Source organism: Telmatherina bonti, assembly GCF_933228915.1.
Source record: "Telmatherina bonti genome assembly, chromosome: 20".
In the NCBI taxonomy this organism is placed as follows: domain Eukaryota; kingdom Metazoa; phylum Chordata; class Actinopteri; order Atheriniformes; family Telmatherinidae; genus Telmatherina; species Telmatherina bonti.
This window is the reverse complement of record NC_136618.1, coordinates 14,007,645-14,030,144: the sequence shown is the minus strand read 5'-3', so window position 1 is coordinate 14,030,144 and position 22,500 is coordinate 14,007,645. Positions and strand designations below refer to the sequence as shown.

The 22,500-nt window shown below is 36.8% G+C and overlaps 1 protein-coding gene across 1 annotated transcript in view; it reads right to left on the bottom strand.

The window, feature by feature from the left end:
* Positions 1-22,500, bottom strand: part of cntnap2a (contactin associated protein 2a) — a gene marked incomplete at both ends in the record, with an annotated part of 342,587 nt that overhangs the window by 190,115 nt on the left and 129,972 nt on the right. The window contains one exon of the mRNA XM_079259621.1: positions 7,243-7,353. Within this exon, the coding sequence (XP_079115747.1) occupies positions 7,243-7,353 (111 nt within the window). The remainder of the gene's footprint in view (positions 1-7,242; positions 7,354-22,500) is intronic.

Here is a 22,500-nt window from a genome sequence, read left to right as displayed (position 1 = left end):
CTCACTGCATGGTCTGTCAGTATAGCAGCACATAACATGTAACTCATTGCTCAAGAAAGCTTGGATGGGATTCGTGGTTTGCAAAATACACACCACAAATGACTGTAACAAGCTGCAGAGCCTGCAGCAACACATGGAGCCTGTTAACTGACTGGAAATAACATAACATTGTAAGCAATGACTGCTAACTCTGCAAGGACTAAAAAGGAGCAAAATGTTTCTTATGACCAGCATCAACAGACCATGAGCAAAGACCACGCTGACATGATAACTATAGTGCTTCTCAGCCTGACTGATCAACATCTGACCCGACAGAACCAGCGTCTAATTGCTTATTGGACTGTAAGAACCTTACAACACAGCTGGACAACAGCATAACAGTGTTGCAGACGGCCAGCGATGGACTGGAATAAAAGTCTGTCCTTGGCACTTTGGTCCAGATGAGAACATAAACTATAATGAGCATCAGAAATCTTTACACTCCTTTAAATGTGATTATCAACCATGCAGCTATACGGTCATGTGAGCTAGAAGACTCAAGGGGGAACACATTGTAAATGTCCAAAAAGTGTTAATTGTTAATAAAATAAATATCTGCACTCCAGCAGAGAGATGAATATGAAATAAGCATCCATCCCACTTTTCTGTTCCAGGGACAAAGAAAATAGAAAGAAACAGGCATGAGAAATGATGGATCAGATGAAAACTGTTCCTGACCAAGTGCAGAAACAGTGTCTGTGTGTCTGCCTGCTCTTCTCTGGAGAAGTTACCTCAAGCAAGTTTAACAAAAGATACAATGGAGACCATAATCATTCAGTCAAGTCAGGAATTACTGCATTTTCTAATGAAGTGGCAATGGTTGCATCAGTATAACACATTGACACAAATATAAGTAAATAGATGTTTTATAGATCTTTCATATATACTTCCACTATTGAACCAACTCTTCTTTTCTCTGCTGGGAACACTGACGTTATCAGCCAACTCCTATGTAGGGAACCAAACATGTGGTAATAAGACAGCTTTTTTATTGGCGTGTTATTAAATTCATCACATCAGGCTTATATCATGCTTACAGGGTTTAATGGATCTCTATTTAGAACAGAACCTCAGTGAGGTGAAAGTAGCTTGGCTTTTCTCAGCTTCTACCACCATCATCACTGACAGCAACTGATGAAGGTTCTGCGGTGGCAAGTATGTCAATGATCTTTAGACATTTGGTAATAAAAGTAACAACAATAACTATAATAATAATTATAATAATTATACTTAAAAAAAAAAAAAGAAATCACAGAGTTTCGCTGCATTTTGTCTTTATTTCCTCTCCTCAGTTCTGATAGCTGCTTTCACGAGCACAGACCCAAACATGGTTTAAGGTATCTGATTGGTTCAGCCTGGTGTCAGTTAAAAACTCAACCAATGGGCCGCAGATCAACGTGTTTCATGGGTCGGTGCTCAGGAATGGGAAGGTCTGTGCAGACTATTTGGATGAATGAATTACTCAGGTACAGCAAAAGAGGGTGGTGTTAATAATACAGAGCAGGCTAGCCCAGTGTTAGCTGGACTGCCAATCTACAGAGTTTTAATGGACCAATCAGACTGACAGACTCACACCCTCTTCTTCATGTCGTCACGTCACGTCTTAAACACAGATCACTTCACACACAAACACAAGTTAGCCTGTTAAATGTTTGACACAGAAAAAAGATGTAAAACTTCTTTTTAAGGTTTTCTAGTTTTATATAGTAGCTTTGTACTGACTGTTTAATTTTTTAGTCAATGAAAAGGTTGTTTTGACAACAGTTTGTGGTGTTTTTAAATTACACAAGAGTAGATGTTGTCAGTCTGAAGTGTTATATTCCAAACTCAGAAGTCTTTCAGCTGTTTTTAGATATTACCACAGCAATATAAGTTAGATTAATTTTTTTTCTCTAAACTTGCTACAAAAATATTTGAGAATTTTGGTATATTTCAGTATGATTTATGATTAAATTATACTCACTCCTTATCTAAATTGGAAAATTATGCTTTTCCATGTTTAAAACATTAACCCGAAATGTTAGCCGTATCGTTCTCAACAAAATGCAAGATGATCTTTGGATGAGGGAAGCACTTAACTAAAATTTTGAATATTTCTGTCATGGAAATCACTACATGGATTGGGAAGACTTCTTCACCACTGACTGTACCATGCAAATAATAATAAACAACTTTCTTTTCTGACCTTATACTATAAAGTATATAAACTCTGCTGTGGCCTTGCAATTCAAAATCCTTTCTACTTTAGGGAATTATGATACAGTATAAATGATCCCAAGGAATGTACTGTTAATTTAACTTTATTAGATATAAAGTATCACTTGGTCACTATGTTACAAATGGGATTTTTTTTTTTATACTTTAATAAATTGACAGTTAGCAGAATATGTGGACTGAAATTGGGTTTTTATATAAATCCAAGAACATTTTATTGAACAGGTGTTGTGTGAATGATAACCGGAGACACAGTGTCATCATGATCAGCTTCAGCAGCCAGTGACAGATACGACATTCAGACAAACATAAGCGTGGCAAGGCGCCATGTCAAGCATAAGACTATTAGGCTTCTGTCAGTGGAGGAAAGTGTGTGGGATGGGTGTGTTTTCATGTCAGGATTAGTCTCTTTGCATGATTATTTAAACGGCTGTCCCATTATTTTCATGAGCTCTTGTTCCTGCAAGAACTTGAGTGTATTTATCAAAGTTAGTAGTTATGAAAGCCAAAACCTTATTAACAAAAGAAAAAAACATTTTAATTAATTAAGATGCCGGGCTGCCGGAAAAAGAGTGCAGAGAGAAAACAGCTGGTTGGCCCTCTGCGAGTACTTCATCTTTCTGTCATGGAGCGGAGGGAGCGGATGGAGACAGAGTAATTTAATTAGAAGACTACCACCATTATCGATGGATGACTGCAATGGCTAAAGACATCTAACAAAGTTGCAAGATGACTTAGAATGAAAAGCAAGGCATGGTAAGGAAGCAAGAATCTGCTTAATTGTGCATCAAGCCAGAGGACAGCAGTACTGCAGTTCTGTACTTGTTTCTTTGAATATTGAGGGACAAAGAGAAACTTTAAAAAGCTTTGGGAAAATATTTCAGATTTGAGTAGCTGCATGGAAATGTGGAAAAATAAAAATAGGCCAATGGAGTTTGAGTGAAAAGAAAGGAGAAATGAATAGGATTCAGAACGATACTGTTGAAAATAGAAATGGTGTGAATTGGAGTTAAAGAAAGAAGATGGAAGACAATGATGAAGGGCAGGGAGAGAGAAGACATAGGAGAGGACACAATAGGTGAACATAGAAAAGAAGGATAAGAAGAGAAAAAGCTTGAGATGAATGAAAATGGAAAATAAGGATCAGTGGGCATGTGTTTGTGATTAACAGCCCAATCTCATGCTTGGTCACTTCTGCACTGTGAAGCATTGTGGGTGCCAACACGTGCTCACATACATAGTTCTTCCAATCCTATCTCAAGTCCTTCCAATAAAAAAAGGTATCCACTTTCTGTCGATTACACCCAAAAGCCAACCAATTCCTATTTTCTTGTTTTAAAAAAACATACAAAGGTATCTTCAGGAAATCTGATACTTTGCTAGGATAATTACTGAACTTCACTGCACCGCTTGCTATCCTTACTTTCCATTCCTCCTTTATTCTCCTTCGTTCATAGAACATTGTTATACAGTAGTTTTTTTCATTCTTCAAAACCTACTGTTTACAAAGAACATCACACTTTTTTCATTTTGTTAATTAATAGTTTCTTAAACCTTTCTGGCATATGACCTTATTTTAGGGATAAAAATTCCCACGACCCCATAACGCAAAGAGCTGTCAGTGTGAGAGCTGCCTTATTTCCCACTCTTTCAAGGGTTTACATGTGATGTTGAAAAGGACTAAAATGTTTGTTCTTGTAATAAATGAATGAATGAATGAGTGAAGGAATGAATGAATGAAGTAATGAAGTAATATTTTGTACATCTTTGAGGGTTTTTCTTGATATAAAGATATAGAGAAGCATGTGATTCCTATTCTGGAGGAACAATCACAGCTTTCCATTACTCTTCATTTAAAGAAGGTCTAACTATCTCACTTCTTTGAATAGAGTGGTAGTGGCAGTATAACATGGTAACATTTAAGGTTAACAAGCTTCTGGTGGTATTGTATTTAAGTATTTTGCAGTTATTTGAGAATTTTATGTCTCCATTGATGATTGTATTAATTATTTAAAGTAAAAGATATCTTAGTTAAATGATAGTCACACTGCAATAATAATATAACACAATACCCTTCATTATTACACAAATGTATAGGAAAATAATTTGTTCTGAGAGGTAGTAAATTGTGGGGTTTGGAGTTTAATTACAAGGTCAAAATATTCAATTGTGCAAGAAATGCAAAAGGCATTTTATATTCAATGTAGAGAAATTCTTTTTAAAGCACACAACATTACAGTACACAAGAATTAAAGACCTTCCTCTCTACTACAAGTAGAGATAAACTTTGTAATAAAACTGTGCTTTTTTTAAAATTTCAACTTGAAGCTTTTTGCTATGAAAGTTGTGGCATTCACCAGGAATGGAATTCAGTCAGTAATGCATAGGAACTAAAGTTTCTAAACTATCGCTGCAATATCCATATTTTCCCCCCATTTTTAAAAATACTTCATCTTTATGTTTAAACAATGATGTCTTTAATGGGAATGCAGGGAGTTCAGAATGAATCATACAGATATTAGTGTCCAAATTAATATTCAGAGATAGGACAGTTCTGTCTAGTCTTCAAAAGTGTGAGCTTTCTAAACTGTGGTCAGCAACTTTAAGCTATACAGATCTAAGAAAAACAGTCTTTGTCTTTATTTCATTAATTATCATCTGGCCTGTTAGCTTACTTTGGTCTCTGTTCGACTCCCTTCAGATACACAGATGAGTAAAATGTATGAGGAGCAGAAAGCAGCTGCAGTGCAGTGATGGCAGAATACACATCTGAAGGAGGGGAAAGTTGAAGTGAGAGACAGGAAAGTTGAAGCTATGAGAGGAACACTGGACAAAAAGAAAAAGTGGTAGATAAGAACTCCAAGGGAATGGTGAATGAGTTTGTACAAATGAAGAAAAATTATGTCGATGCACGAAGAAGAGAGAAAAATGTGTGAAGAGGATTTTCAGACTGAACAAAGCAAGGAGAGAGAAGGTACAACAACAACAAGAAAAGTCACAGAGAGAGTAATAATGAAGAGCCAGAGTCCATTGCTATACTTTCTTTTCATTTAAATGTAGTGAGATAACTCGAAATGTATGAAAGAACGGATAAATCTCGCTTGTAGCAATAAAACAAGGTCTATAGTAGCTGACAAGCAAATGAGCTGGCCTTACATTTAATGAGACACTGTGTTATTGTTTCAGAATGTTATGAAGCATAGAAGTAAGTAACAGCTTGTGCATTTAACAAAATAAAACTAAACATATTTTACATATTACATAAACATATAAACGTATTTAGTATTATGATAATTGGTCTTTTGGTAAAGAACACACATTTTCACGAGCCAGCCACATAAACATGAATCAAGGCCAACCCTCCCAAATAAACGATTCAAAACAAGCAGACCAATTCATTCCTACATCATCCACTGTGCACAGGCACATAAACGCATTTCCTTATATAGTTGCCAATGAGTGGATAATAAATGTGTCATATTTCACCCACACAGGTACATATAAAGATCAGAACTTGTTTTTCCTACTGAATCAAATCAAACTTTATTTATAGAGCACTTTATCATACATAAGATGCAACTCAAAGTGCTTCACATTAAAAATCTGATGAACACATCCACTCCCCTTTATTTTTTCATTTTTTTCCATCAAATCTACATGACCACAAATTTATAACTGTAAAATTTGCATAAACATAGTTATATAGACACATATGGACATAAACATACCAACACAAATGCAACAGACACACAAACACACTCATATGCACATGCACATAAAACAATCTCTCAGAGCCCTGTCCTAACCCCTACCATATGCACTGAAAGAAATCACTAAAATAAAATAAAATATAGAAAAACACAGTAAAACACCAATTGTAATGTCAAATAATAATCAATTAAAAGCTTTCCTATAAAAGGTACATCTCAAGTTTTCTCAGAAAAAACAAAAACAAAAAAAAACATATATGCACAAAATCTGACACAAACATGCCTATAACCTAAAACAGTAAGCATCAACAACTAGTGCTTTTTCATTTTATTATGAGCAGTACGCCTCGTTGATTTTGTGACTCAGTGATTTTATAGCACTGGAAGATCGGTGGAATTAGTCTTGTCAGGATATACCAATGCCACCGGCAGGTGTTCTTGGCTACCAAATGTGACATAACCCCTCTATTAGACTGTATGGATGAATATACTTGCCAGGTCTTGCAAATGGAGATGTACTTTATTGCATAGGTTCATCGTGTCTTTGTGTATTTCTATGAATCTGCGCGCGACTAATGTTTTGTGCGTACTGTGTTTTTCATTATAGTTCCAAAACCTATGGCACATGTATTTGTCAAATTTGTGCATGTGGTTTCATCTCTGACAAACAGTTGTATTGTCTTTCTTTCTTCCATTCATTCTCTCTTTGTCTTTTGCTGGTAATTCCTTTTCTCCTTAATTTGATTGGCTTGATTACAAACACCAGATTACCTTGCTTTTATTTGCCAGCTCGGTGCTCAGTTTCCTCAGCTATAGGGTGACTATATTAGATGGGAAAGTATGAATTATTAATTATATAAACATAGAGGGGTGTAATTGTCTGTCCATATCTCTCTTAGCTGTGGACTGATGTGGAAATTAGCTCCTGCCTGAACCACAGAGATAATGACTAAACCTATGAGAGAGACAGGATGGGGGAGGAAGGAACATAAGAAAGAAGTATAAAGAAATGGAGAAAAAGAGGTAAAAGAGGTTGAAAGCAGCTGTGAAGCACTGTGAAGCATGTCACTCTGTCAAGGCTGGGACATTTATCTCACAGTGTGTTATCTTTAAAATCAATCATAAGCATGTATGCACGTGTACCTAATTTAGAATAATGCTTCTTTCTTCTTCTACAGTAAGTGTGTATACAGATCCCTCCTGCAGCATTCATTCATGTGTGAGTACGAAGCCCTCTCTGGGGTTTCATTTTTGTGTGTGTAACAGTGTGTGTGTCTACCTCCTCTCCTGTTGAGCTTGGCATATCCAGGTGCGTATCCATTGGAGAAGACAGATGAGCTGGTGAAGGCCATGTGAGGCAGAGGAGAGGCTAGAGTCTCATCACACTTCTCTGTGGGGAGTGAATGAATGTGAAGACAGAGTGAGGGGATATGGAAAAGAACAAGAGAGGAAGTGGGGCAGAGTGGCAAGAAGACAGCCAATTGGAAAGAAAGGAAAGAGGTGTAAGAAGAGAAAAGAAGGGAAGAGAAAACAGTTTTATGATTAGTAATTTGTTCCTTTGCAAACATCTAAAAAGCAGGTTTGAGCAACTCACACCCACATAAACAGACATAGCTACTCAATAAATAAACACTCTGAAAATATTATGGCCCTGTGTCCATGGCATAAAACAAATATAGAAATACTACCAATGCTGACGGTTGAAATGAGCTTTTTATGGGTCAAAAGTAATGTCAAATCAGTTATACCCAAACCACAAGGGGAGCAAAAATGTTGAGCTCAACTGTAAACTCTACTATGCTTCAACAAACATAAAACCAAAAAAGCACAGCAGATATGGGGGCCCTTTAAACATACAAGTTTCACTTTTAATGCAGTCTAGATGCAGATTTCAACCCTCCTGCAAGATGAACTATGGAACCCTATTACCTAAAATAACCATAAAGACTTTAGTCATAAAGACCAACATGGTAGGAAGAGCTGACCTGAAAACTTGGTCTGGAACGCAAATACTTTCTAATATAAAAAAAAAAAAAGACTGATGAAATGTATGAACAGAAAAAAAGTCAAAATGACATGTGAAAAAAGAAGACACATCATCTCCTTCTCTTGTCAAGTCCTCCCCTTTCACTCACACACACAAACACACACTTATTACAGCACATTAGTTTTCTTTGGAGAGAAATTGTGAATGACCTGTCAGGCAGATGTGATGTGGCCAATGGCCCTGTGTCATGTCATGTCATTCATTCATTCATTATCCTAACCACTTAGTCCAATTAAGGGTCGCGGGGAAGCTGGTGCCTATCCCAGCAGGGTACACTCTGGACAGCTCGCCAGTCCATCACAGGGCCCCTGTGTCATGTCCCACTGTGTAAATGTGGGTTTACATTTTACTGAATTGAAAGTCAGAACCAGCACCTCAGACTGCTGACTCATTTGACATATTACTTTGCTTATAAATGACCCATTGTTAAGGGAAAGACAGAAAAAACAGGTATTGAAAAGTTTTGTGTTCTTTAACGCTAAATGTTTTCCAGTGAATACACAGTGGAACCAAGTTTCTTCTAGATACAAAAAAAGAGATCTCTGGCATACTTGCCTCTGTGTGGAATATCCTTAACACCCACTAGCAACCGTTCTGTAGCTGATTTACCATTACAAAAATGTGGAATAATATTTACCAGAGGCAAGTGTCCAAAGTAAAAAAGGAAAAGAAAGATAGACAGGATTGTGATTAGATCACTCTCTCTTCTCTGGTATAAAGTTCCTGTTATTGTGAGAGTACACTTTGAAAAGCACTAAGGTAAGCCGAAGTCACTGGTTGTAGTGACTTCAGTTCATGCCAGCACACCTTGTAATGTGCTCTTACTTATCGCTTTTTGCAGCTGGGCCACATTCACTCATCACATAACAGCATCTGACCATGAAATTACAGGAAATCCTTGCATCACTGTCGAGTATCTCACAAATTATTCTTACACCTTAATAAATTTCTCTCCGTTCCACACAAAATTCATTCACATACAAACTAGTTAACATTACCAATTTAGCAGAATAAATAAGATTATCATGAAAAAGTTTTTTTTTAGTTTTTTTTTTAGTTTTATTTAAATGATTTACTTGACTGAGACATGGCATTAGTAAATAATCCCACAAATTCATAGCTGATACCATGCAAATAGTTTTTAGCCAAAGCTAATTCTTAACGTTTGCCCCTGGTTGGGACTCACACGTGCACACTGTCACTTAGTCTTAGGAGAATATTGAGGGTGAAGAAAATGTTGTGCAGTGCTTCCAGTTATTTCCTCAGGGTCTTCAAACCTCTCTTTGTGTGGGTATAGATGAGGATGTGTTTATGAGTGGGGTTGTGGAATGATCCTTGCAGAATGATTTTAGTAAACTAAAAATAGAAAAGAGAAATGCAGGACATTTTTAATGGATTATATTTGAAAACATGCCGGGGTAATGATATTAATTTTCTGTGGGAAAAGAAAATTAAAAAAAAAAAAAAAAAAATGAAATAAACATTCAGGCTTTTTTGGAACTCAGGTTTAACAACTTTTAATTGAGATAATGGGATGGCATATTCAGCTCTTTTATTTGCATTTCCATCAGTCCAGATGAATTCTGTAATACTCTCCTATGACTGGCTGCATGGGTTCAGTCTGTTCCCTTCCCCTGTTCTTAACAACTGCTCATAAAAAGACATCCCCTGCTTTACTATTAGGTTTATTTTCAAAAACTAAGATGAACTGTCTTCTAGGTTTTTTTAAGTTTATATGACACAACCAAAGAAAAATAAAAAAAGAGAGAGAAAAAAATACCACATCATCAGTTTAATTTAATTTAAGCCCCTTGGATTTCCAGTTTTCTTTGTGTGCATCTTGTTTTACTTTCTGTCCTTGATTTGTCTTCACCTTATGTTTACCTGTGTCTTGTCAGTGTGTATTTATAGTCATGTCTTGTCCCCTTGTCTTTGGCATTTTGTCTGTTTAGTTTGTGTTGTTTATGTAATATTTATGTGTTTTTATTGCTAGTTCATCAGCTCCATTATTTTGAATTTTTGTATATTTTGAGTTTGGGATGATCTGCCTGTGGTCAGTCAGTCTTGCACGCTGACTGCATAAACTGATGAATAAGATCCTCTGCTGTCAGATGTAAAACTGATGTGGGAGTGTCCAATAAAATTGATACAGCAGACTGCCACTAGATGTTGGCTCCAACCCACCACTGGATCCATCAGAAATACATTAAAAAAAACAAAACAAAACAAAACAAAACAAGTTCTCTTGCAAAATCATCATTTTTCCCACAAATTCTCTCATTAACTGAATTCCCTCTTTCTGATCTGTGCGCTGGTGTTTCTTCTCTATGATAAGTGCACAATGGAACAGATGTAGGTCCTCAAAGAAATGCACTTTTGTTCAATCAGTATACATGACAAAAGTTCAATGCAGACAGTAAGACTTCCCAAACCAGTGGGTGGCACCACTGTATCTCTGTCTATTTGCAGTTTATGGGACTGTCTTTTGTTTGGGTGACAAATGTAAAGTTATCTTAATATAAAGTTACTAATTTCACCCCTTATTTCATGTGGGTCTTTGTTTGGCTTCTATAAACATGAGATTTGGTTTCTGACTGAGAGAATGAGATCACAGGGAGTAGTACAGTCTCTGCTCTTCTGCATTGAAGCAAGTCAGATGAGGTTGTATGGGCATCTGATAAAAATGCATCATGCTTGACTCAATTTGGAGGTATTAGAGCATGGACAACTGCGACATATCCCCAAGAGAAGACCCAGGATATGCTGGAGGGATTATATATCCTCTCCTGGCATGAATGCTTTCAGATGCATCAAGTGTCACTGGAGAAAGAGATGTCTAGGTTTACCTACTTAACCAGTTGCCTTGGCAATTGTATTGTAGGACGGATGGATGCATGGAAGCATGGATGGATGGATGGTGATTTTACACTTAATTTGTGTTCAGTCAAATCTTTTGTATGCTGCCAGGTATGCTGAGGGATGTAAGGTCATCAGAGCAAAATAAATGGAACAGGCCTGATGTGACAGCTTGAGTTTTATGTAATTTGACATGATCATGCTTCATTTTCTTGTCAAAAGATAAATGTTCTTACCTTATGGTTTAGAATTTAAAACTGCCCCAATCGACAATGTTTTTTTCCCACATTGCTGAAACAAATATTGTGATTTACTTCCCTTTACCCAGATTGTATGGGTAGCAGGAAATGTGTAGGAGACTGGTCATTGTTCAGAATCCTTGTCTGATATTAACACAAAGAAAGAAATGTTCAACTTATTATAAGAGAGAGGCAAGCTTAGTTTATTTTTTGTGATTTTGTTGCATGGTGAGGAGACATATCTGGTTCTGATCATGACCAAAACTGACAAAAATTACAACTGACTTTAGGAAAAAATCTTGGAAGTATGATGCTATCAATGTCTTCAGAGAAAAGGTAGAAATTGTGATGACCTATAGATACTTGCATACAATATTTCACTCCAATTTCAAACTTGCAGAAAATGGCCAACGTATCTTCCTATTCCTAAATCCATTTTATTGTTCTTTTCGTTCAAATATTTGAACTTTTCTTCCCTGTGTTGGTTTTGTGGGTTGTCAATGGAAAATAAAAAAACAGGTTGTCCAGCATTGTCCATATTTGTGCCAGGAAAACTATTGTGTAGATACCTGATTTGCACTTTGATCGGGCAAGTGCTCCAGAAAAGAAAGAATAAAAAGAAAACAGCATTTTTTGTCACTCAGATCATGTCCTCAAAGAGATGTTTGCCTCATCTCACTCCTCTTTTATTTCTTTTGCCATCTGGCTTTTATATACTGATGACAGTGTTTATTGTGAGGTGTTGCGAGTGTCAGTTTTAGGTTTTAATCTACTGATCTATTAATTTCTTTGTCACTGATTGTGAAACTGCTGCACTTATGGTTCGGGCCTTAAGCAGCTGATGGTGCCCTGTACACTGATGTGTAAAGTGTAATATGTGGGTAATGTCATGTCCTTTGTTGTAACCCATGTTTGCAAACTGAATTGGCCTTTGGATGTAACTCTTAATCTAAACTCTGAACGCAACTGTTTTGCAGTGTGTGTGCTCTGTGTTCTTCCTGGTAGTTGTTTAAACAGAGTTAAAGTTATTTTTTCACAGTTCAGGGTTGATCTGGCACAGGGCTGCATTGCACAGTGAGGGTTAGAGGTCACAATATTGTCCCAAGAAGCCCTTGACCAAGAAGAAAAAGCAGGATGAAGAAGAAACCCTGCCTCTTCAACAGTTTTTACATTGGTCTTAAAACCTGATAAGGTTTTGGAGTCTGTCCAGTGTGAACAGAATAAGAGGCAACAAGCTGTAAAAAAATGGTGCACTATTTCCTCTCTTTGGTTCACAGAGACAGTCCATTTATTTTCACAATGCACTGCACCAAGGTTGACTTGGGTGATCCAAAACCATCATTCAAGTTGACCTGAGTTTGCTTCTGCGGCCAACACAAGAGAGCAAGTGAGCTTTAACACTTCTTCAAACAAACTGAACTATCTGTGAAAGTGGACAAAGGTTCATTTAAAGTGGACAAAACAGTGTCACTGTGAATGAACCAAACCAAAGCAAAGATAAAATTTGAAAGTCTGAAATCAATCTGTGATGAACTTTGATTCATTGTTTTTAAATTATTAAAAAGCAGTGCAGGGTTTTTCCAGACAGGTAAACTGTATGTGTGCCTGAAGGGCAGCTTCCATGTTTCCCTTGATACTAATTAATCCTACAAGAGATGAAGAACCAAATCTATCAATTATTCACCAATATAGCCCAATGGAACAGCTGGTGCCCAGATACCGAAGCGCTGTGTCACAACGGAGAAAGGTTTATGTAGCTATATAAAGTTATAAAATCAGTATAAAGACAAACACACACACACGGGGTGTTTTGGTCTCACCCAAAACACTAGAAACAACTCTTTCTTGATTTGTGATAGGCACCTGCTTTTTTTTTTTTAAAAAGGGAAAAAAGTAGGAAATATTTATGAATGCAGTTCACATGGTCATATGCTTAGGACTCAAGTGAGAGATCACAGCCACTGATATTTGACTGTCTCAAGTGGAAAGGTGGGTTTTGTATGTTCAGATACTTCAGGGCAAGCAAATGGCTACAATATCCAGCTTCAAATGTCAGCCAATTCCCTGGTGATGAAGAGATAGTTTTACGCATGAAAGAATGATAGGCAGCAGCAGTGAGGGAAAGTAGATAGATAGATAAGATTAAAAAAATAAGACAAAGAAAATAGAATGTAGATAGAAGAAGAGAGCAAAGGAAAATGGCTGACTACCCAACTGTCTTGGTGACATTTCCAGGTACTGGCTGGTAAATAACTAGGATCGGGCAAAAAAAGCAAGCGAGAATATGTCGCTGGCTCTGGTCCCAACTGATGGCAGCCAGCTAACAGATAGTGTCTGGCAAGCTTATCCAAAGGTCTTTACATCACTGACACATTTCTGGTGCTAAAGGGAGTTGGACACAAACAGGACACATTACATCCAGGCTGAAATTCAAAACATCCTATAAATTAGTTTGGCATAAAATCATAGATTTTGCAGACACAAACTAAATGATGGAAGCCAGAATGTGGAATAATGACAGAAAACTGCTTTAATAAGTTTAGTACCTGCCACATTGGCCATTTGAGGAAAAAGGCAGTGCACAAAACATGCATGTTTTAACAATCATCAAATGAAAAGAAAAGAAAATAAAAGAAAAGAAAAGAAAAACGAACATGCCATAACAGTGTGCCAGTCTCACCACAGCATGTGTGTTTCAAAAATGGGGTCAGGAAGTCAGTCATCCAGTGAAGAACATTCATTACCAGACTGCTGAGCATACTCCGGCCTCATTATTTAATGACTTGGACAATTGTGTATGTAGTTTTGGTATGGTGCTGTCAAATCCATCCTCTCGACAACACTTAACACTGGAGTTGGTTTGCTTCGGGGCTTTTTCTGGATCGTTGTCATGAACACTGTAGAAACTGTCAAAAATGCCAGCAGCTGCGTGAAGATACAGTCTTACTCCCCAAACTGCAAATGAGTGCAAGAGCCTTATTCTCTTTTGGCCAAGATGTGGCTGGAAGCAGCATCAAGCTCAGCGTTCTCTTTTCAGTTTTTGTCCATAGTCACATTTCAGCTTGACACCTCTGGAGCGAAAAGAAAGGTTGTCTTAAACCTAACGTGTTATCTCAGTGCAGAAATGTTCACAAGCAACCTCATTTCTTCTGTGAAATTTCTGTGAGTTTAGATGGATCATCTCCATCAGTCTTGGAGAGGTTTCATTCTGCATAAGTTCAACTTACAAAGCAGACTGGTTTTTTCCCTCATTTCTTAGCTGATATAAAAACAGTTTTACCCGACTGCACCCAATTAATTTTTAAAAGTATCATTGCAGGAAATAGGTTTTTGTGGTGTACATAATCAGACCACTCACACCATCTGTGTCCATGTAGAAGACACATGAACTGTCTGCATTACTCATGTCTGAACTGATGTACAAGCATCATTAAAAAAGGTCAAACTCCAACTTCCAAAACTGTTCACAAAATCTGAGAATTTCCCACATTTTTGCCCAGTCACATGAAAAAAAGTTTTAAAACCCATCAAATGGCCATTTTCTAATTAACAAGCACCTCCATTCACATGCTGCTTCTTGAACACCTGGAATTGTCTGACAGCAGCTCCCCAGTGAGCCTCACAAAGTAGATTAGGACCCGCATTAACAGATGTTCTGTAAAATATAAAGGTCCCTTCTATCTGGCACTACAGATGCTTGTTCCTACCTTTGCCAGCATTTTAACTCTAGAACTAAAATTGCTGAATAAACATGACTTTGGTTGTTTCTTAAGCAATAGTGCTATTTTTTTATGTGCCACACAATTAATTTTGAATTACTTGTTAATAATTTGATGCATTTCAAGCTCTACTTTGATGGTTTCCAATTAAACTACAAAAACCTTTGATTTTTTTTTTTTTTTTTTGTTGTTGTTGCAGTAGTAATCCATCCTAGAAAAAAATAGATTTACAAGATATACTCTAGTCTATGCATTTCAGGATAAGTCAAAGGTTTTAATGATCAGGATTTTGCAAAGGTAATTCGTTCTTTGAAAATTCTTTTAAAAATTAAAAAAAAAGAAAAAAAAGAAATTATGCCAAAAGAAACATTTTCCAAAGTTCATATCAAATTTAACACTCAGACATTAAACTTGAACATCAGCCGCAAAACACTGAAAGCACTTCATTCTTTTTTTTTGTGCTGGAGACTTTGAAGCTTATCAAACCGACTAAACACAAAAACCCGAAGGAAGCAGGCTAGAGCTTACTTCCCAAATCAAAAGGAAAATACATGACATAACACACTTTGTATTTAGTTTTAATTTGGTCTCCCATTTCTTTTGTTTTTATTAAAAGTGAAAGCTTAGAAACTCCAAATGCGTATGTGCTTAACAAAAGAAAAAAGAAAGTCAGGAAAGATGGACTCACACCTTACAAGGCTCCCCACAAAAGCAATACACACTTCTTCAATATAAAGTTCTTAGACTGACAGACACCTCACATTTTTGTTGCCTGTATTATGCCATGTGTAACATGCCATGTTGCTGTAAATTCAATTAAAAAAACAAAAAACAAAAAAAAAAACAAAAACAAAGACAAACAAAAACCCCTCTCATAATGCCATTTTGTGCTTAGGCTCCTACTCCTGTGGTATGAAACAGCAGATAGTAGTCAGAGTGAATAACAATTAGGTTGACCTCAGGGTGAAAGCCCATTCCAATTCAATTCCCGTACAACCGCAGAGGGAATTATAATGACCATTTAACTCTTTATGACAAAATGCCAACTACACAAAATGTGAGATTTGTTTTATGAAAAAGGAGGAAAGTAGGGGTTTAATTTTGACAACATTATTCCTAGAACCGACTTCCAAAAATGTTAGCAACTTTCCATTCTAAGATATTATAGAAGTAAGCTAATTAAGATTTCCATCTTAATTTTGTGGTCCACTTTTCTCAATGCTTAGAATCTTTTATCCAGTCCCTTATCCCCTTGCTTTCCATCAAAGCAACCCCAGTGCTGGTTCAGGGCTTTAAGCTTGCTCCTTCCAAACACAGTCTTGGTTTTCCACAGCCAGGGCCACTCCAGAGCCACAACATGTCACTAGAAATGCCTCTTCTTATTTATGATTGACCCTTGTGGTGTAGTTTGGATTTGTGTGAAGGACCATAATGAAGAGGAGACAGTATTTATTCAGGAAAAAAACATGGTGTTTTACTCCTGTTCTTAGTCTCATTGTTACTAGATTAGTTTGAAATCTATATTTCAAACAGTTTTGTTAATGCACTCGGCAAAACCAACTGGTGTTTCCAAATTATATCTGCTACAAATGAATGGCCAGACAAGCTGTATTGAGTGTGATATAAGCAGCAGCTGACATTATTAAAACACCTGGAAATGTTAATTAATCAGCTGCATTGCTTTGAAATTCACTAGCAAACAGTGATTGTGAATGGTGAATTGTGCAGCATACATACTGGGAATATGTAAAAGGCTGAACGGCAAAAAAAAAGGAAAATAACACTCACCTTATGTTTTTTTTCTGCTGTTTTGACTTCATATTCATGTCACAGCTGATGTTTTTCAATGCACTTTGTGGCATTAGCAGCTTAAATTCTACACTGGCTCTGTTTTTATTGAGACATGGTTGTCTTACTGTCTGGCAGTCTCCATAACCATTCAATTCAATCATTTAATTCAAACTAGAGCACAGACCTCTGAGAAGCTATAGGGCTGGGGTCTCTAACTTTGGTCCTCATGAGCTACCATCATGCAGGTTTTAGTCTTTCCCTGCTGTGACACACCTGATGCAAATCGATGTCTCATTAACAGGCAGGTGCAGAAGATGACAACAAGTTGTTGGAGAAACTTTTCATTTGAATCAAATGGGTTGTACCAGGGAAACACTAAAACCTGCAGGATGGTAACTCATGATGACTGGAGTCGAAGACCCCTGCTATAGCGTTTCTCATCCAGAGGAAAAACCCCAAAAGGCACAATAGCCCACCTCAACCAGTTACCAACCCCATGCCAACACTATAATGTATACTTCATCCGAACACTACAATCTGTTTTCATCATGCTGGATTTTATCCTTGACCCTGGAAACACATCTTTCCACACTAAGATGGAGCAAATGGCTAAAATAGTTTTGGAGTTACTGAAGAAATTAGCATTTTCTCCAATGTTGGCAATCTAGGTTAGCTGTACGTGTATTAAGCATCTCCCATGTCCTTTTGTAATTTTTTTTTTTGTTTTTGGCAGTGATTCTGGGCGTTATCTATCGAGTTAGAAGTGGTAGCAAAATTACCCCGATCAAACCAGTACTGGAACTGGTTACTGGTAACTTTAAAGCCTTTAAAAAATGGAAAGCTTTACTTTGAACAACTAATCCTGCAGTTCTGTTCCTAGAATATTCCATGAGGAACTCAAAGAAAATTTGGTCTCGGTACATTTAGTCACTTTAAATTTGAATCAATATACAAAGTTTTCCTCTTCTCCCGTGTGAATTTTTTTTTCTACTAGCATTCAGCTGAATCAATCTGCAAATGGGGACATTTGAAAGCAATAGAAAAAAAAACCACATCTTTGAATTAATTTTTGTGAGCAATAAATTTGTTTAAAAATTTGAATAAAGAAATTCACTTCGCCTGGAGCTGACGCGCTTTTAAAAGTTTATCTATTCCTGTCACCGATTTCTTCCACCCTACGTCTCACATTCTTACAGCTGCTTCATGCATTTTTCAAATGTCGTTAGCTTTTCCTCTTTTTTTTTTCTTGGATGTTTTTTAGTAAGATAAACAAACTGTTGCTAAATCACTCAATACATTTTCTCTGCAGTTTATTTAATTTAAATCTCACTCTGCCTCTCCTGACCACCCTCCAGTTACCACCCACCCCTGGCTTGCCAGTGCTTTGCTTGAGCCCTTAATCTAAATTTATTTGGTGCAGATTCATTTTTCACATCTTGGAACCATCTCCAAAAATTTTTTGTCCACAGATCTTGTTCCCTTTGAGAGCAGACCAAGCGCATAATAAGATGTTTTGGACCAACCAACCACACATGAAGACAGACATTCGGACAAATGCACCACATTCTCTCACATATACACTCGCACATGTTTTTGTCAAGTGAAAATTTAACCGATCTTTTGAAATAAAAAGCCCAAAAAATAATACCAGCATGTAGGCTCATTTGATAAAACTGTGGCTTTATCAAAACACATAACAAAAGCAGGAGAGTTGAAATAGAAGCACCAGCCTGACTGATGCACTGATGTTGTCTTGGTGACAATACGTTGTATTTCATGTCATTTGGAGACCAACATTTCTGAACATAATGAGAAATGTATAAACTACAATAATCAGGTGACATGTAGTATTAAATCAACATGTTAAATCTGATCTCCTTATAAAGTTTATAGTAATCTTTACCAGTGTGACAAACGGCAATGACTATATTCATATTCAGAAAGATCCCCATAAGTACCCTCATTTCCTGTAAGATCATTTGAATAGGTAGTTTACTTTCCTTATCAAATTCATAATAAGGTTTTAGGACATTTTCAGAAGAATAACAAAAAGATTAACATGAATTTTAATACTCCACTTTGCAAAAAATATGTGGATATTCAGTCTCTGTCTTCCAATCCCATTTCAGCTTCAGTCTTTCAGTCACTTTGCTGTGCATAACAACAGGCCCTTTATCAGTTTGTGTAATTGTGTAATTCAGTTTGTGTAGCTAGCTCAATAAGCTTATTAGTCTGCTGTTCAGGTTAATCTATTATTTATCATAGTAATTAAAAGGGTGTCCACAATGACTGATTCACCCTACCCACCAGTCCTAATCCATGGAGCCTCAGGCTAGTTAATGGGAGGGCTGTGGTGACAGGATACCCCCTGTTATGACTCCTCTGGTGTTTTTGATGCAGTTTTGAAGAGGGATGCTGGTTGCAAGGGCTGATAAATATGTGTGATTTATTTTGGGATATTACAGGAAAGGCTTCCTGCTTTTCCTCAGTGTGAAAATTGACAGATTAATTTTTACTTTGTAATATACATTAAACTTGTGGCCAGTTAATCAATGACATCAGTGATCATGAGTTTTTACAGTTATGATACTAACTGCAGAAGAAATAAGCTAGGAAACAAGTATGATATGCAGAACAGAGACCACCTTTAAGTTGTGTAAGAATGATTACCTATGGTTTGATATATGTATATATATATATATATATATATATATATATATATATATATATATATATATATATATATATATATATATATATATATGTATATGTATATATATGAATTAATAAAAATTGTGCATTTCAAAAACACACCAAAAAATAAAAATCTAGTTCAATAATAGATCCAAAAGGATTTACTAAATGCCTGTGAGAAGATAAATGTGCTTCATAAACAATCCCTAAAACTTAACTAAAAATAACTAAAATAGATATGAAAAAATACTCTAAATCTAAATCCTCCATATTTTATGGTTGATACTGACAAAAAGATATAGCTGACAGATCCAATCTGTTTTTTGTAAATGTATGACCAAACTTGCTAAAGAAAAATTCATGATTCACCATCATTTAAGGATTGGAGCACATAAATCCTGGTTAAACTAGTTGAACAAAGAATCCCAGTTTAATGTTCCTCACAACAGTAAATGAAAAGGAAATCACAGACATTGCACATAAATAAAAATCTAACACTGTAAACGGTGTGTTCAGACCAAACGCGTTTTGAGCGTTCAAAACGCTGAACACTCAACGCTGATCAATAAACTGCCATTTTTGTGTCCATCGCCCAAAACGCTCCCACTGCTCCTGCTGCGTTTGCCGCTTGTCTGGAGCGAGCGGCAAACGCGGCGGAAAAGAGCGGGGGAAAGGTGGAGCTTTCCTTCAGGTCAGTTTGAATGATGGTGGAGTCAGTAGAGAGATGGCATGGTTTTATTTAATACATAAAGCTAGAGAACGTTGTCGTAGGGCAGTGATAGTCACTGTCAATGCAACAAGAGCCGCACTCAACAGAGAGACGCCACCTTCCCCCCAAACAAAGCATTGCCAGGCTACGTATCCAGCTACGTTACCAAATCAGTAACATTCAGTTTTTTTTTAGCAAGAAATGGTTATCCTAAATATTGCACCGAGTAACGGCATTTTTATGCAACAGTATATGGTGAAAATACAATCATGGCTTCAGAATGTGGGTGTTTCTTTTTCAATATATATATATATATATATATATATATATATATATATATATATATATATATATATATATATATATATATATATATATACGGAGCTACAGACAGAGCAGCTCTTTGGTGAAGTTTGGTGCAGCTGAAATCAGCCAAAACTGGCAACTCTGACAGGGTCAGTTAGGGCCGTTGGGACAGCAAAGTTTCTGCAAGCAGCCTGCAGCTCTTGTTTGTGGAGAGAACTGCACCGTTGAGGATCATTATGACTTGTTTAGATAGCATTTTCAGAAAGCCAGTGGCTGCTTCACGAGCTGCAAGTGAGCTGCATGCATGAACACAGTCGTAGGGCATCTCATCCCCGTGTCTGGGTTAACCACAGAAATCCTCCAGGAGTTGCAAGCTGAACGCTCTGATTGGTTGATGCCCCGCGTCAAGTGGCCAAAGTTCAGATTTTCCATCTCTGGCGTTTGACGTGCGTTACACACAGAACGCCGATGCTCAAAATGCGACGCGAGAAAGCTCGGCGCCCCCTTGCCGCGCCTCCACATAGACTTTACATGGAAACCTGTCTCTCTTGATGCTCAAAACGCGTTTGGTCTGAACACATCGTAATGAATTGCCATGAAAAATGTGAAAAAGTTATTAAAGAGACATCATAACAAAATGAAAACAGCCAAAGTTGTGCTGCTTTATAAATCTGGGATTAAACACCATTGTATAGATGACAGACCAGTGTCTTTACTTCCACAATATTCTAAAATTCTAGAAAAAACTATTCAACAACAGATTAGATAAATTCATCAGCAAACATAAGCAACTCTTGGATGATCAATATGAAATCAGACCAAAAATTAGCACCAACTGAAATAACAGGGAAAGTCACAAATGCAAAATACCAAGTATACAGTTGATGGATTTGTATGTCTTAGAAAAGCATTCAACACCAACGATCACAATATTTTAACCAGTAAACTGGAATGATATGGTGATATGGGATTAAGTGGTTGGGTTGCACTGGGTCAGAAGTTATTTAAGGGATAAAAAACTATTTGTGAAGTTGGAAGAACATACATTGCTTGGACACATTACATTACATGCTTGGGCAATGCTTGCAACATCTCCCAGGGGGTCAGTTTTGAGTGAACTTTCAAACAGCACAAATCATGCATGAAGTAAACTGTAAACTGCTTCTGAATAATACTTTTTCATAGAGACTGTGGATGTAATTTTAGCTGAAAATTCAATTCAATTTCACTATCTGTGTGCCCTCAACAACATTAAAAATATGTTTCCATTTGCTAAATGGAGGTGTATGAAACAGACTGAGTGGGGGGGCCTATTAACATAGTGGTTTTTACCAAATGTAGGGAATCCAGGTATTGGAAAAAAAAACCAAAATTTGATTTTAACTTGCTTTTAATAATTTTAATTTAATTCATGATTTTATTTGTGATTTTTGCCATTTTTTGCCGTTTTTTACTACATTTTAATGCTTTCTTTGCAGCATCGTTTGCATTGCAGCAAAACTTTTCAAGTTTTATGTCAAGCACTTTAAGTTGTCTTTTACATGAAATGGGCGATGAAATTAAAGTTGCCTTGTCTTGCACAATAAATGAAATATGGCATAGCATTAAATAAAATCGTCTTCTGACTCTGACTGAAACTGTCATGTAATTTGTAACAATTTCATGTTATAAGCTAACATGTTTAAAATAAACATTCAGTCATTCAATATTTAATAAAAATAACAAAAGTCGACAAGAAATAACAATTCCTGGAAGGTTTCTGTGTGTGTGGAGTTGAAACTTTTTTTTCTCTTATTTGTTTAAGATATAGTTCATTTCTAACTCTGAATGGAGCTTCAACCTGTGCAGATGCTAATGTTTTCACCGAGCTTAGTTGCCCAAATCCTTGCTCATTATGAAGGGATGGGCTTATACTGGCTGTAGGGAGCGCTCTGCTGGGGCTTCCTCAGCTGAGATGGGAATTGGCCTGAACACCACTGGTTGCTGTCTCATGCCTCGCTCAGCTCTGTGCAGGTAGATAGCGTCTGCTCACTCAGCAGGACCCAGTCCTTGCAGATAATTGCTACTGCCCACTTGTTCAGCCAGGGAGGTGTACCCCAGCAGATGCTTTTCCCTAGCTGGTGTCTTCTTGTTGCTTCTACTAGCTTCTCATTTCATAACAAAAAAATTAAAATAG